The sequence below is a fragment of the Grus americana genome, unplaced genomic scaffold (genome assembly GCF_028858705.1).
Source record: "Grus americana isolate bGruAme1 unplaced genomic scaffold, bGruAme1.mat H_20, whole genome shotgun sequence".
Lineage (NCBI taxonomy): Eukaryota > Metazoa > Chordata > Aves > Gruiformes > Gruidae > Grus > Grus americana.
In genome coordinates, this window is record NW_026561339.1 from 1 (window position 1) to 15595 (window position 15595).

At 36.9% G+C, this 15595-nt stretch overlaps 1 protein-coding gene across 2 annotated transcripts; it reads left to right on the plus strand.

Annotated features, from left to right (window-relative positions):
* Positions 1-165: 165 nt before the first annotated feature.
* Positions 166-15113, plus strand: LOC129200241 (H(+)/Cl(-) exchange transporter 3-like). Of its 2 annotated transcripts, XM_054811580.1 has the most exons (7): positions 166-309; positions 1450-1995; positions 4134-4320; positions 5651-6049; positions 7701-7917; positions 10216-10291; positions 11975-15113. In XM_054811580.1, the coding sequence occupies exons 1-7, from the start codon at positions 181-183 to the stop codon at positions 12131-12133; spliced, it is 1713 nt and encodes a 570-aa protein (XP_054667555.1). In that variant the 5' UTR covers positions 166-180; the 3' UTR covers positions 12134-15113. The 2 variants fall into 2 exon arrangements, with proteins under 2 accessions (XP_054667555.1, XP_054667556.1); XM_054811581.1 differs by lacking the exon at positions 10216-10291.
* Positions 15114-15595: the final 482 nt, after the last annotated feature.

Below are 15595 nucleotides of genomic sequence, written 5' to 3' on the forward strand. Positions count from 1 at the left end.
AGGCTTTGAGCAGCATCGTTGGCTTTGTCATGCTATACGTGGTCGGTAGCTGCTGTGGCCACATCTTATGAGCATTCTGAAGCACGCACTTGATGCTTTTCTGTTAGCAGATCTGTGTGTTCTTGACAGGGACATAGAAGAAACTGATAACTGTAACTAGATTCTGTTCATGTTTAAAACATGTCACAGATTGCAAAAAAAAACCCTCTCATCATTGTTCTTATCCAGGTGTTGTCAGCTGCCTCAGCGGCAGGAGTATCTGTAGCCTTTGGTGCCCCAATTGGTGGAGTCCTTTTCAGTCTGGAGGAGGTACGTCAAGAGATGGCACTGAATGATAGATAGCTAAGAAAAAAATAAATTATTTTCTTTCCGCATGAATAATCTCAGGCTTCTTTAAGCTGTGGAGTCTTTCCTAAGGAGGAAATAATTTTTGGACCCACATTTCAAAACCAAGAGTCCTGTTACTGGCAGGACTAAGGATACAGCAGTTTTTCACTCTAGGAGTGTATTTTAAAAAAAATAAAAATGGGTTTCTTGTTTTCATTTTCTAAGAAGCTTTATAAACCTATTTGACAGTTTTGTGAAACAAGTTTTTAAATGTTACTTTTCTTAAAGTTTCAGACCCTAAACACAATTGAATGCGTTAATTATTAAACTAAATATGCTATAAAACTGACTTCCAGGGCAATCAAACTCTGTTCTCCGAGAAATTTTTTGTGTTAAAGTGTTAAATTAGTTTTCATTAGTTGTTTTCAAAATACATAGGAATGTTATTTAGATCATTAACATCTTTGAAGAAAACTGACGTTTGAATATTCTTCTAAAAATCTCTGATTTGAAAAAAGGAAGCAAAATATTTTTTTATGTATAATTTTGCTATGTAATTAGGGGATTTTTAGGAATTCCTTTGTTACCAAAAAACCTCAGAAGAAAACTCTCTTGAAATGCAAATCAGGCTTTGTGGGGCTTAAATATGAAATTGCATGTTCTGTTTCGAGGATTTTTTTTTTAAATGTTTTAATCATACTTCATAAAAATAACACATCTGCCAGAAACCTTTCAATGTTGGTTGAATGGAGATGAAACAGTATTATCAGGAAGTTTGAGAGCTAGTAAACAGTCTGGTTCTTATGAATGCCAGAAAGAGATGCTTTTAAACATAAATTACTAGGCATTATTTCCTAACAGTCTTAAACCTGCAGTGGTTTCAATATTGCTTTAGTATTGTCTCTAAAACTGATGTAAGTATGAGTTGTTGTAAAGCTTTATAAAAATGTAGGATGTACTGGAGTGCCAGTGCTCCCAGTGATAGAAATAACACTGATAGGAATAATACTGATAATATTTTTTTCCCCAGCATCTATACCATGTGAACAGCAGTACTGTAATACGTGCATAAAACAATTTTTAATTGAATCACTAATAATTCTCATGTGTTGCCTTTTGCAGGTCAGTTACTATTTCCCACTGAAAACTTTATGGAGATCATTTTTTGCTGCTTTAGTAGCTGCATTCGTTTTAAGGTCCATCAATCCTTTTGGTAATAGCCGCCTAGTTCTTTTTTATGTGGAATATCACACTCCTTGGTACCTTTTTGAACTGCTTCCTTTTATTCTTCTGGGAGTATTTGGTGGGCTCTGGGGAGCGTTTTTCATCCGAGCAAACATCGCATGGTGTCGTCGACGCAAATCTACGAAATTTGGGAAGTATCCTGTCCTGGAGGTTATTATTGTTGCAGCAATAACAGCTGTCATTGCATTTCCTAATCCATATACAAGGCTAAACACCAGTGAGCTTATTAAAGAGCTCTTCACGGACTGTGGGCCGTTAGAATCGTCCTCCCTCTGTGACTACAGAAATGATATGAATGCAAGCAAAATAGTAGATGATATTCCTGACCGTCCAGCAGGCACTGGAGTCTATTCAGCTATATGGCAGTTGTGTTTAGCACTCATATTTAAAATAATCATGACAGTCTTCACTTTTGGTATCAAGGTAAGTGTGAATGCAGTGGCTGCATCATCTGCTGTGATTATTTAATTACTGCCTTTCTCATTTTCCATCTCTCAGCAGCTTTGTTTTTAGAATTTTTTTCATGTATAGTTCTTTTAAAAAAAGGTCTTTGTACTGTTGATTAGTAAGCAATTCTTGTAGAAAACAATATTAAATTTAATTAAATTCAAACTAGCCTTTTGTTCAGCTGAATAGAAACGTGTGCTAAATTTAATAGGGAACAGTAACTCTGTGGGTGGATCGCTGTTTGAATGGGCCTGATTCAGCAATAAAGATGATTCTAAAATTTCTAAGAGCAGAGTTCAGCTGAGTTCAGACATAACCACTCAGGTTCCCCAGTCCTGTGACATGGAAAAAAAGAAGAAAAGACTGTACCTCTTGAACAACTTGTAGGCTTTTTTTTTTAATCCCCTCTCCTAATTTATCACATAAATGTAATTACTGCAGGTGTCAAAGGGAGCCAATGATGATTTCTGACCTGAAATTTCCAGTATTGCATGTCATTACTAGAAAGCGGGTTTCGTTCGTGTGACTGTAATGGGAATTTCTTCTCCATTACAAAGCAGCATAATTCTTGTCTGTCCTGGTCATTTTGTAAATCTGTTTTGGAGCTGTCTTCAGCTTCTGTCCAACCTGTGGCTGTTTTCTGAATGACATATAACTGTCATGCCATCATCGTTTTCTGTCTTGTCTGGCTCCCTTCATAGTTTTTTGCAACTACATCATTATCACACGTGTCTTAACACAAATGAAGTGTAGAATGTTCACTAAGCAGGCTTTGTGTTTAAACTGGCTTTAACTTTTCAGTCTATATTGCTGTTCCATGTAACTGCACACATAAGAAAACAGTTCTTCACTGTTGAGGGTGGTTGAACACTGGAATAGGTTGTCCAGAGAGCTTGTGGAGCCTTCATCCTTGGAGATACTCAAAATCTGACAGGATGCAATCCTGGACAACCTGCTGTAGTTGACCCTGCTTGAGCAGAGGTGTTGCATTAGACAATCTGGAGTTGGAATTGCACAATACTGAAATGTCACAGCTGTAGAGTAAAAAAAAATTAAATTACGTGTCCTGTTACACCAGGAGTGCTATTTTTTAAATGAAGTTATTTTTACAAGATGGGTTTTGGTGCATTTAGACAAAAAAGTAAAAATTCTGCTATTTATTTGCAGTCAGATCTGTACCTCAGTCACAGTAGAAAGTATTTTGATACTAACAACTGCTGTGAGGAGAAGCAGCGGGCATTTCCAGCTTAATGAGATGTTTAGACACCAGTGTGTTTTTTGGAAAGAAGATTAGCTTCCTAAGGAGGAGAAAAGATACACAACAGCAATTTCTCAGATGAACCTTCACTCCTTATGAAGCTGCTGATAAAAGCAAGACTTGCAATAATCTTTTACTAAGCCATGTTGGTATGACAAGGCTGTATGGCCATTTCAGGTTTTAGTTCATAACAGAAAAACAGTTTAAATAACTAAAATTACAGTAGGAACTTTTTTTTTACAGTAATGTTATCTACGTTGTACAATGGGAGTTGTCCTGCCTTTTTCTCTCATAGTGTATTAAGCATTCTATATACACAAATTTGTATGGGAAACTGCAATACAGTAAGCAAAGCTTCTTTTAAAAATCACCTATTTAGTTGGCCATCTAATTTATAGCAGTGTTGGGAAGCAGTTTGGGAAGGCAGTCCTATGTGCAAAGCTTGTTTAGTAAGTGAATGTTGACTCAGGAACATGAAGTAATAAGGGCAATGGGAAATAGTAAGGAAGACTTTTCAGTACTAGTAGTGCAGCTCAGATGGGGGACACATGGTAAAAATGGTGCTGTTGGCACTGAGGAGTCTAATTTCTGGTCCTGTATTGGTGATGGATTTGCTCTTAAATACAGTAAAATATAAACAAACGTGCTTATAAAATGGATTCAGCTAACCAAGTTGATCAGAAGTATCAACAGCATTGTGTTAAGTTCTACTAACCTTGCAATGTCAGTTTACATGTTTTTAACGTGACAATTTGAGCATTTACATCTCTTTTGGAAAAAAAAAAATTGCTTGTAAAACTACGCATCAGGGTATGTTCCCATCAGTGTGACAACAGTTCTTCTGGTTTTGTGGCAGGTTCCATCTGGGTTGTTCATACCTAGTATGGCAATTGGCGCAATAGCAGGAAGGATTGTAGGAATTGCAGTGGAGCAGCTGGCTTACTACCATCATGACTGGTTCATCTTCAAGGAGTGGTGTGAAGTTGGAGCTGACTGTATTACACCTGGTCTTTATGCCATGGTTGGTGCTGCTGCATGCTTAGGTAACTAAAATACAACAAAGTAAATTAAATTACCTGATTTCTTGTATGTTGCCAAAATAATGATTAAGGGAGATATAAATGTGTGCAGGTTTGGAACACCTTTTTATATGGGCTTCTCTCTCTTCAGAATAACACATTCACATTTCTACATGAGATCCTTGTGATCTGAGGAATAATATGAAATTTAAATTGATGAGAAACAGAAGAATTTAAATAGTAGTGTTTGCTTTCTATTTGGTATCACGAGTGTCATTACTACATCAGTCAGAAAAATCAGTTTCTTGAAATGTATGAAGTAGAGGATTTGCAGAGTCAAGTACTGTTGAAATTATTACAAGGAGGTGACGTGATCAGCTGTCACATCTGCATGAATTGCAAAAAATGTTCTTGAAATTCATAATCCAAACAAAACTTTCAGAAGTGTCTGATGATTTGAGAAGTCCAGCTTGATAAATTTTTAACAAGTCTGATTTACAAACTGTTGAAAATCAGCTTCATGGAAGGAGGCTTAAGTTGGCTACCTAAACTAGGAGAGGTTTTTTTGAAGGCCTTGTCTTGTCCTAGCTTACAACTTCATTGCCTTAGAAATTAAAAGCTATTAGTACAAATCCTGCAAAAAAGTAGACCTTTTTCTTAAGGAAAAGTGCATATAAGCAACCAAATAAACTAGTGATACGAATTTAGTTTTTGGAGAGGTTTTTTTTGTCTTTTAATAGATCAACTGGAATCACTTTTGAAAGCATTGAAAGAAAGATCATAGTCCTTTATTGAATGAAGATAACGGCATCAGAAACATTGGCAGAGCAAATATCTTGGATACTAACAAAAGAGAAATCTTATCCCTGTCTTCTCCCATTGTCCAAGAAAGATTTCATCAGCTCAGAATTCTTTTTAGCTTTTATGATTCAGCAACAGCATTAAATTTGTAATCCTTTGGACAACATAGCTGTTGAATTGCTACCTGTTACTCCCCTGCATTAGTTGCATTCTTTTTCCAAATTCTTACCTTAAAGGGTTTCCTTGCATATCTCCGTATTTTTACTGCAGGTGTGATATGGAGAAATACATAGTTTTATTTTTAGTTTACATGAAAGAACTGCACATATTTTTCAAATCCCTGTATTCTCTGGCTTTCTAGGAATCTTCCCCTAAAGCTCATTTTTATTTCTAAAAGTTTTGTGTTCATTTTTCCTGTCTGCTTCAGTATGATGTTTGCGAGATGACCTTTAATGGCAAAGTTATGTTTGTAGTTCTCAACAGGAAGGCAGGGAATTCTAAATTCATTTATGATCTGATACCAGAATGTTACTGGCTACCATTTTTCTTGCAGGTGGTGTCACAAGGATGACTGTGTCCCTGGTAGTTATTGTCTTTGAGCTAACAGGAGGGCTGGAATATATTGTGCCCCTAATGGCTGCAGTCATGACCAGTAAGTGGGTAGGAGATGCCTTTGGTAGGGAAGGCATCTATGAGGCACACATCCGACTGAATGGATATCCTTTCTTGGATGCAAAGGAAGAATTCACTCACACAACACTGGCTGCTGATGTTATGAGACCTCGAAGAAGTGATCCACCTTTAGCGGTTCTGACACAGGATAATATGACAGTCGAAGACATAGAAAACTTGATCAATGAAACCAGCTATAATGGTTTTCCTGTTATTATGTCAAAAGAATCGCAGAGACTAGTGGGCTTTGCTCTAAGAAGAGATTTAACTATTGCAATAGGTAATTATCTTCCAGTATTGCATGATTATGTATGCCAATTTTAAATGATTTTATAGCTTTATTACTCTGTGTGTTAACAGACTTACTTAAGGTTCAGATACCTCACGCAGACTGTCTGTTCCTTTATTGAAGTATATGATTATCTTCAGTAGCAGGCTCTCAAATGGAGAAAATGTTAATCTCTGTCATAAAAACAAGAGTTGTCATACTGGAGTAGGCCAAAATGTCATCTAGTCCGGTATTTTTGTTTGTTTTGAGGCATTTGCTAGTATCTCTTTTCCCCAAGTGATGCGACATTAACATTCTTCAGAATTGAGTAATTCTCATTTTAGAACAGCAGGATTCTGTGAGAATTACTGTCCAAGTAATTTTAAAATGTAAATGTATATCGTACTTCTTTCTGACAGTATGTTATTTACTGTTGTTAAAACAACTAAGACTGTATTATGGAGAGATAGCGAAATATTAATTATTTTGGGTTTCTGTTTTTCAATTTGTTTGTGTAATGGGAAATTTGGCTTGCATGTTAATGCGCCCAGGGCCCTGTTTGGGACTTCTTTCTCTGGGTATTAGAAACTTGTGTCTACTTGGGACAGTGCTTTGTGCACTGGCAAGAAAAATTCTGTGGATTTTGAGGACACGATCATAACCAAAGGAAAAAAATCATTATCCAAGAAAATGTTACAAAACTGTAACATTTGGTGCATGAAATCAATGATGGAAGCTGCATCTTAAACCACTTTTTTTTTTTTTTTTCATTCATAAGATTGTACCTTGACAGACACAAGTCTCCTGAAACTTTTAAAAAGTACTGTTGACTTCAGTAAAACTTTTGCCTGTGGTCTTAATACTGTATATACTATGGTATTACACTATGTAGGATGTATAGAAATGTCCAAAACTTGGAAATTATTATAGACATCATACTGTTTTAAGTTTGCGTTTACGTAAGAGTAAGTGAGGGAATAGCAGAACGTTCTTTTAATAATACACTTTCACAGGTAAGACTCATTTCAGCTGCTGAGATTGCACAGGGCAAGTTGCTTAGTCTTGGATTTTGGCTGCCTTAAGAGAGTCATTGTATGAAATAGTTCAGGGTACTGGGAAGGATGGTGATGTCACCAAGGTAATGAAGACATGAAAAGGAAGAAGATCCAGTTCACACAAAGCTAAATAAATTCATTATAAACAAGAAGACAGCATTTTCAGAGTGATCAGAAATGAGTTCTTTGGTTTTGAACCAACAATAATTGCAGGCTTTGGAATCATGACAGGCGAGCTGTCAATTGGGATTGGCTTTCCCCTCAACAGCTTTTTCAGCAGCTGTCTATGTGCTTCTTGTACGTTAGTTTTTGAGTCTTTCCACCTCTTTATAGTAACTAAAAGTCAGTTATTGGAGTGAGAAAGGTAGTAGCTGAAGAATGGCTAAAGCTGTATTGTACATGGCTTTTGTGATTTCCGTACAAACACAAGGGATAAAGCAGTGTCTATGGAAACACATCAAAACAGAATGTATCGGAATATCAACATCTCGAGAATAACATCAGGGTCTGGTAGTGTTGATTGATCTGTCTGTTTGCACTAAATTATCTTACTCCAAGACTGTAAATTCTTTCTCCTCTGCTGTTCCCCCTCCCTTTTTTTCTTAAAGAAAGTGCTAGAAAGAAGCAGGAAGGGATTGTTGGCAGTTCCAGGGTCTGTTTTGCCCAGCATACCCCATCGCTTCCAGCAGAAAGCCCTCGACCTTTGAAGCTTAGAAGCATACTTGATATGAGCCCTTTCACCGTGACAGACCACACACCCATGGAAATAGTGGTGGATATTTTCCGGAAGCTGGGTCTGAGGCAGTGCCTTGTAACACACAATGGGTGAGTAAAGTGGTGGCAATGCTCTTTGTTTGGTTAGATACAATAATTCTTACTTCTAGGATCAGAGTATTTGAACCAGGATATATTCCAGGATCGTGGTATTTGAACCCGTAAGTTTGGTACTGCAACTGAGGACTCTTAATTGTTCGTTAAGAAGGTGCTGTGCTGCGGCATCTCTCTTAAATTCTTACTCCTCCCTTGTATTCCAAGTAAGGATGCAGGTGATTTTAGTCATTTTCAGGTGTTCTGTTAAAAATTAGCTCTCATTCAGCAAGTTTTGTGTGTGCAACTTGCCTCGCAGAAATTTAGTCTTGCGTGGTGCACAGTCTAAGGCCTGTATTTCCTCGTTCTTACGTATATTCTGGCAACGGGGCAGTGTATCAGCTATTGAACATCTACAAATAGCTGGGTTTGTATAAAGTAAGGGAGAAAATGATCCAGTCAGTATCTCCTCTTCTGGAGTTTCGTGATGGCGATTACCACGAAGCTCTTGGTTTTGGCATACTAACAACTAAATAACTGCTACTAGTTCTGGAACTTTTGTTTCTACGCTTCAAATTACTTCAAGAAAGTAATTTCTTGTAAGTAAGAATGTTTGTAAATGAGGGAATTGTTATGTGATTACCCACTAAATAAATCAGTCCTAGGCATGAAAACATAAATGTTCATTATAATTGCCTCTTATCTAAACTACTCCTTTTTTTTTTTTTTTGACATGATCTTTTTCTGTGTAGCTGTTCCTTTTACATTCTGCTTTCCTGTGTCTCTTGCGTTAAACACTTGGCACACAACATTGCAGCTCCTGCCATAGTATCTTGCTTTCTCTTTAGCATGTCTTTTAAGGCACCTGGGGAGTGTAGCATTGTCTGGTAATCCACGTTATTTAGGATCAGTGTTCATGGGACAAACCCCAAGAAGCCTGAAATATAGGTGGGACTTCGTTTTGCTGTGGGCAAAAGGATGGCTGCTACAAGTAGCAAATATCTAAATATCGTGTTGCTTTCCAAGTTTATCTTTTCAGATGTATCTTAAAACAAACTTATTTTAAATGTTCTGGGGGGTTTTTTTCTTCAGTGCATCCCTGTATTGAATGGCAAGTAGATGTTTTCAGAAGCATAAATGACTTTAAAAAAACCTTTCTCTGATGGGGAAAGGACATCATGAAGTGACACTTAAAAGTCAGTGCAGGCATGCAATTATTCTTGTTTTGGGGAGGGAAATTTCAACTGATAAAACTTTAATGAAGAATATTTACTATACTGGGGGTTTTTTCTTTGTTTCTGTTGTGGTTGAGTGCTCAAATGTTGATGTTAAAATCGACTAAAAAAAGCTTAATCGTGCAAAGCTATGTCAAACTATACTATACATTTTTAACTATTTGATGATAAAGCAGCAGCAAGTATGGATGGCTTTAATAATTCGCTATTTTCAGATATTCATATTTGTCCTACTTCAATTTACAAACCTGTGATATTCCATGAGCACACTGTCCATTACAACAAGATCAGATAGTAAATGCTAGTACTAGTGGTATTTAGCCATGGCATATAGCCATGTGCACAGCAAGGACTAATCTCTGTTTTGGCAAATTTCCTGCAAATTGAATATACCCACATAAAGACACGCATCAGCTTACCGGTTCCAATCCAGATTGGAATAGGAACTGTGTAGAAATTGGTGCTGATGGCAAACGTAGAGATAGATAAAGACTGAGCCTCACTCTTCCTAATTTGTACGAGAATATCCATTCCAGGGAGTTGCTCTTGATTTGTACTGTCATGAATGAGAAATTTGAATTTGTATCTAGGAACACCAGATAACCCTGCTTTTTAGTGCAGCTTCAAATCTCAGTTGCGATGACTTTACATAGTTATTACTTTGTTCCTCTACTGTGGCTTGTTAAAATGTGAATAATTATCTGTATGCATAAGGAGAACTAACTATTAAACAAAGGAACTAAAGTAGATTTTAGTTTCAGTGCCTCTAAAACCTGAAGAGACACGAATTTGGGGAGAAGGGATGAAGTATGCTTCCTTGACGTATACTTGATATGAGAAACATACTGCTCTGGGGTGGTTGAAGATCCAATTGTGTTCTGCATTTTGGGAGAAAAAGAAAAAAAGGCAATGTCTGGGAAAGAGTACTGACTTTCAAATCATTTTTCATTTAATTATCTCATTAGCTTTCCTGCAACCATTTTTTTTTTTTAAGTTTTGCTCTAATCCTTTTTCATTATGATTAGAACTTTTTTTAATTTGATTTCACACACAGTTATTAGCATAACATGATCTGTTTCAGGATTGTCTTGGGGATCATCACAAAGAAGAACATATTAGAGCATCTCGAGCAACTAAAGCAGCACGTCGAACCCTTGGTGATTAGATATATCAGATCTCATAATTAGACACATTAGAAGTCAGGAAGCATGAAACTTGTGAACTCAGGGCTTTATGACATCGGCTGAACAATGAAATCATCTTATGCTAAAAATTTGTATTAAACCAGAAAATGTGCAAAATCCTTTTGTAGCAATTCAGCTGTTAATACGGACATACTGTTAGTCACAACATTAAAGGAAAGTAAACAATAGACTTTCTGGTATTTGCGTTCTTGAGATCACACAGATCCCTCTAGTCGATCTGCCGATTTCCCCAGGTGGGAAAGCATGCAGCTAGGAAAACTATTTCCCTGCCTAATGCAAATTAAGATTTTTCCTATATGCCAATTTCTTTTTCTGATCTTGACAGCTTTAAGTAGCTGTTAAATAGCGAAGTGAGTATCGCATCTTTTGAGAAGCAAAGCCAAGTGTGTTTTTAATGTCTCGTAGCATTAGATCTTCCCTGTAATCCCCCTTTATCAACTTGATTTTTTAAAAGTACTCTTATTTTTAGTAAAGTCCCGTGATTTTATGTAAAGTCCCGTGATTCTGCTGCTGTTACCTACAGCAATAAATGTACTCCTTTCTAAAATGTTCAGTGATATCCTAAGCCACTAAGTGGCATGCTACTACGTTGACTTTTACTTCACAATCTAGATGCTGTTTTAACCATGATGTTGTGAACTAACCTTAGACAGATGGTAGACTTTGTATTAATTTGGACACGGGTTGCTCGTTGCATCTCTACTGAACAGACCCACCATGTTTAGCTGCTTATGTGCAAAACATGCTAATTATGTTCTCATTTTATGCTAATATTTCACAAGTATTTCATGCATCCTTTAATAAGACAAAACAAAATGTACTAACCAGAATAACAAGGGCAGCAGCTCATTCATTCTGCTCTTTGCTTCTCCTGTGATATTATCCTTTTGGACAGTCTCACCCCTTTTGATATTTCGCAGAGTTATAATTTTAAAAGCCATGAAGACGCTGTCGTAAGAGCACAGTATCTAAATTGGAAAATGAAAGCTTTCATTATTCCCACTTTATTTTCTAAAGCTGTGAGCTCCCAAAGCTAGTTAACTCTTGTTTATTTTACAAAAGTTTCATGGCCAACACAGTGTGCTCCTATGAATACGCTCAGCCTGAGCCAGTGTGTCAGACTGGACGGATCCTTATGATTTAAAAACGGAGGGAAGGGGAGTGTGATTTGCTATTCGGATTTTGGGCCATCAAGCAGTACGTCAGTTCTGATGGCTAGGTTGGAACATGCCTCCCCTATGAAATGGGATCAATATCACTTCTTTTTCATACCTCTTTTTTTCTTTGTCCCTCTTTGTTACTTTTTTGTTGGCATACGCTAATCAAAATTTCATTTTTGTAGAAACAAAAAGTTAAATAAAAATTGTCATGGGCTCTACTTGTATTACTTGTATTTCATTAAAATGGACTACAGCTGTCAGAGACCATCTGATATGGTGTCTCAGCATTGCTGTCTTTTAACAAACCAGTGGTTCCTTGATATTTTGATTAATACGATGTTTTTGTTTAAATAAGAAAATGGGGCTGTTTACTTTTGCTGTATTCCTGTCAACAAAAAGGACTTGGCTACAGATGTGTTCTGCTGGATTACCTTCCTGCTTGGATTAATACCAATCTTCCATTTATCCTTTTCAGGCGCCTCCTTGGCATTATAACAAAAAAAGATATCCTCCGTCATATGGCCCAGACGGCAAACCAAGACCCCGCCTCAATAATGTTCAACTGAAACCCATAGCTGAGGAGAGAGAGGAAACGGAAGAGGAGGTTCATTTGTTGAATAGCACAACACTTTAGGCTGGGGGATACTTCCAAAATCAGAGACGAGAGCTGGGTTTTTGCTGCTGGAAATCAGGAGTTGGTCTGGGGGAGTATGTGGCGAGGAGGAAGGCTGATGGGAGCGTGGGAAGGGAGAGCCGCTGTCCTGCACTGGATGCGTCCCGAGGCGTCAGGTCTGCCATGATAGTGCAGTGGGTGAGCCGTGCGAGGTGGCGCAATTCTCCAGCCCCAGCCTGGTACTTCAGCTTTGAAGAGATGTGTTACTAGTCCCTGTTTCTGGAGGGATCATTCTGAATTGAGCCATCTTACGGAGACTGAAAGGTCTTGCCCTTTTTACCATTGAGAACTGTTGTGTTAACTCATGAAGCGTATTAATTATTACACGTCACCTTTCTACATTCCAGAAGAGCTTTATTTCTCTCTCTCCTGAGCCGTAACAAAGCCTCTTTAAAATTGGTGTGCCCTTTTGAAGCAGTTGTTTCTCATATTGAGATGTACTGTGAGTTACTGAGGTTCGATCACAAGAAGGGAGGTTTTTCTTGTGCCATTAAACGTGTAAGTTTGTACATCGTGAAATGCTCGGGGCAGTACAGGTCTGCTGTGACAAAACCAGATTGAACAGGTGATGAATACCTTGCCGGAACCATGTGAGACTTCTTTCAACCCATGTGCTGTCGTGATACGAGACAAATTAAAACCAGATGAAACTAGCGTTTCAAAGAAAAATACTGTTTTTGCTGCAGAAAATATCAATAATGTGACCTGGTCTTATGCAATTTTTGTATTCTTGAAAACACTATGATATATACCAATGTTGTGCAGTATAAGGAAAAATACTGCTATTCTACTAGTTACGAGCTGGAACAATTCTGTATACGTGTATCTGGTAAAAATTGCATGCTACAACACTGGAGAGCTTTTTTCCCCCCCTGTAAAATTTGAGAACAGTCATTTTTATTTTTAATTCTCCACAAAAGACGTTCCACTGCTGACATGGTAGGAAGAAATGTAACTCATAACTTGCACTAAATGTATATTATTTTTCTTGAAGTTTTACCATTCTTTATTTATATTTGTATGGATTAAAAAATTCTATTAAATATGAATCAGTTAATATCTCACATAACTAATTACCTTTTTAATGTGATTTTATAGTATAATTCATAATCCTCTGCAAGTAATGGAGGATTAGCAAATGTTTACAACTAGATGAAGGGTTTAAACAAAATGGTTTCTTTATGATCCAACATGCATATAAGATCATTTTGAAATGGAACTTTCATTGCCGTTACCTTGAGATTTCCTTTTTCCTTTTATTAGCAGATAACTGGAACAGTAATATTAAAATGTTATTTTTAAAAAACTGCAGGGTTTTAAAAATAATAGGAAGAAAGCAACTATAATTATTAAATTGCTTTTGACTGGTTTGTTTATTGGTTTTGGGGGTGATTTTTTTTTCCCAAGTCTTTAAAGCTGTAAATGTTGTGTAGCCACAGAAGATGAGCAGCAGGGCAGAATTGAATCCAGTACTTGAAAATTTGGCAGGACTGTAAAATTAAGCAGCAACACACATGCTAGCAGGTGAACTGACAGATCCCCAACTTCTTTACTTTTTTTCTTTCTAGGCATGAGATGAATTTGTTTCACATTCATTTTATCCAGCCACCACCCCCACAAATACATGCAGAGGAAAAAAAGGCAATATGCTAAGCCTAAAGTAGGAAGGAAACAAATTAAGAAATCTATCTGAAAAAAATCATGCTTTACAATATGAGGTTAGATACAATTTCCTTCTTTTAACAACTGTGCCCATAAGACTGCAAAAATATAAATGGTAAATGTCTAAAATAATAATCCTAGGTATCTCAAAGGCATTCATCACAGTTACCTCAAACATCTGTATTCGCAAAGTGCTCAGTATGATTTTATCTTAAGTACAATAACGTACTGAACTGAAATTGTGGTACTTTTGGCAAGCTCCAAACTAATGCCTGTGCTGAAGTGCTCCGCTGAATTTTTACTGATTTTTCTGAGTATAAAACTGCCATCTACGTCTCATCATCTCATCTCTTGCAGCAACTGGAACAAGTAGAAAACAAAATGCGTCAGTGGGCTCATGGTGATTAGCCCCTGTTATTTAAAATGGGTTTGGACTGCAACAGGGAGTAGGGCTGTGTTAAAATGGGAGCGTTGCAGCAGCTAGCTGTATTCTTCCACATGAAGCCAGTGTTAGTGTTTCAAAAGTTGTTCTGTTACATTGCGTAAGCCTGCAGCCACTTTACAGGAGAAACTTCACAAAGAGCAGGATGTGGCCCATCTACAGAAGGCAGCTCTGGAAGTTGTCTGTGATGCCGATTTCTGTTTAATTTTTTTTTAGTGGAAGAATATAAACACACTACACAGAAAAATTGCTTTAAATCAGTTTGAAACCTCATAAAACACTGCTGTGTGTACTGTAGTAACTTGCACGGAATGTTACAAGCTTGTACTGTCTGAATTAAAATACAGTTCACACCCCTGCTGTGTTTTATAATTTCAGTATGGATCCCAAGTGCTGCATAGAAATTGTGCATCTCTGTTTACTCTTCTTACCTGCTAAGCTTTCCCTGTCAACATCTACAATGTTTTCTGGTAAATGTACATTAGAGGTTCTGATAATGAAGTATGTGTGCCTGTGCTGTGCAACAAAAATTTTCCAACGTAAAACTTGCAGCGCCTTACTGAAGTTACTAATTTGAAAAAAAATGTGGTGGATGGGAGGGGGAAAGTGTCAGCATTTTTTTGGGTTTTGGTTGCTTTTTTTTTTTTTTTTAAACCATTCAGTTACTGGTTCATGAAGAATGCATTCTTTGTTAATCTGTGATGTTGCCTAGAGCTGTATTTAATATTGATCTTAATGTTTTTATTTATAATAGTGTGGTAGAGCTGCATATCATTACAGTAAAAATTCTGATTGCTGTGATGATTTAATCAAACATTAAAAACTTCTGTATGACCATTTATTGTTCTGTCATGTTTTCTCATTGTTTTCACAAACAGTATTTGTGTTGATTTCTGTATTTATTTTCCCTTAGAGGAAATTAACAGCTAGGAATTTTACATACAAAACTAGTAAGCAGACAACAAAGAAAAGAATTAATTTTAGGAGGAGATACAGTCTTTGCATTGCCTAGTATTTAGCTACACAGCAGTAGCCAGATCAGCCCAATCAAACAGATTGGTATTAGGGTTTGTTTTTTTTTTTGTCCAAAATAGACATTTTTAAAAATTGTTTTAATTCTAGAATAGCTGGCTTCCTGATTTAAGAGAGTTAAAAGTGGATGATGCTTTTACTGTCTAAAAGACAGGATTATGTAATTTCTATACAGTATATTTTTAGTACCTCAGGTTAAAAAAAAAAAGGTAAGTGGGACAGCTGTTGATGAAGTATATTCATGGAATCATAGAATGGGTTGGGGTGGAAGGGACCTCAAAGATCAT

Bases quoted from the DNA above. Each gene is read 5' to 3' on its own strand.
- LOC129200241 (XM_054811580.1), top strand. From the start codon at position 181: ATGTCACAGATTGCAAAAAAAAACCCTCTCATCATTGTTCTTATCCAG. The intron at 4,321-5,650 runs GTAACTAAAATA...TTTTTCTTGCAG, and splicing joins TGGTGCTGCTGCATGCTTAG to GTGGTGTCACAAGGATGACT. The intron at 7,918-10,215 runs GTGAGTAAAGTG...GATCTGTTTCAG, and splicing joins TGCCTTGTAACACACAATGG to GATTGTCTTGGGGATCATCA.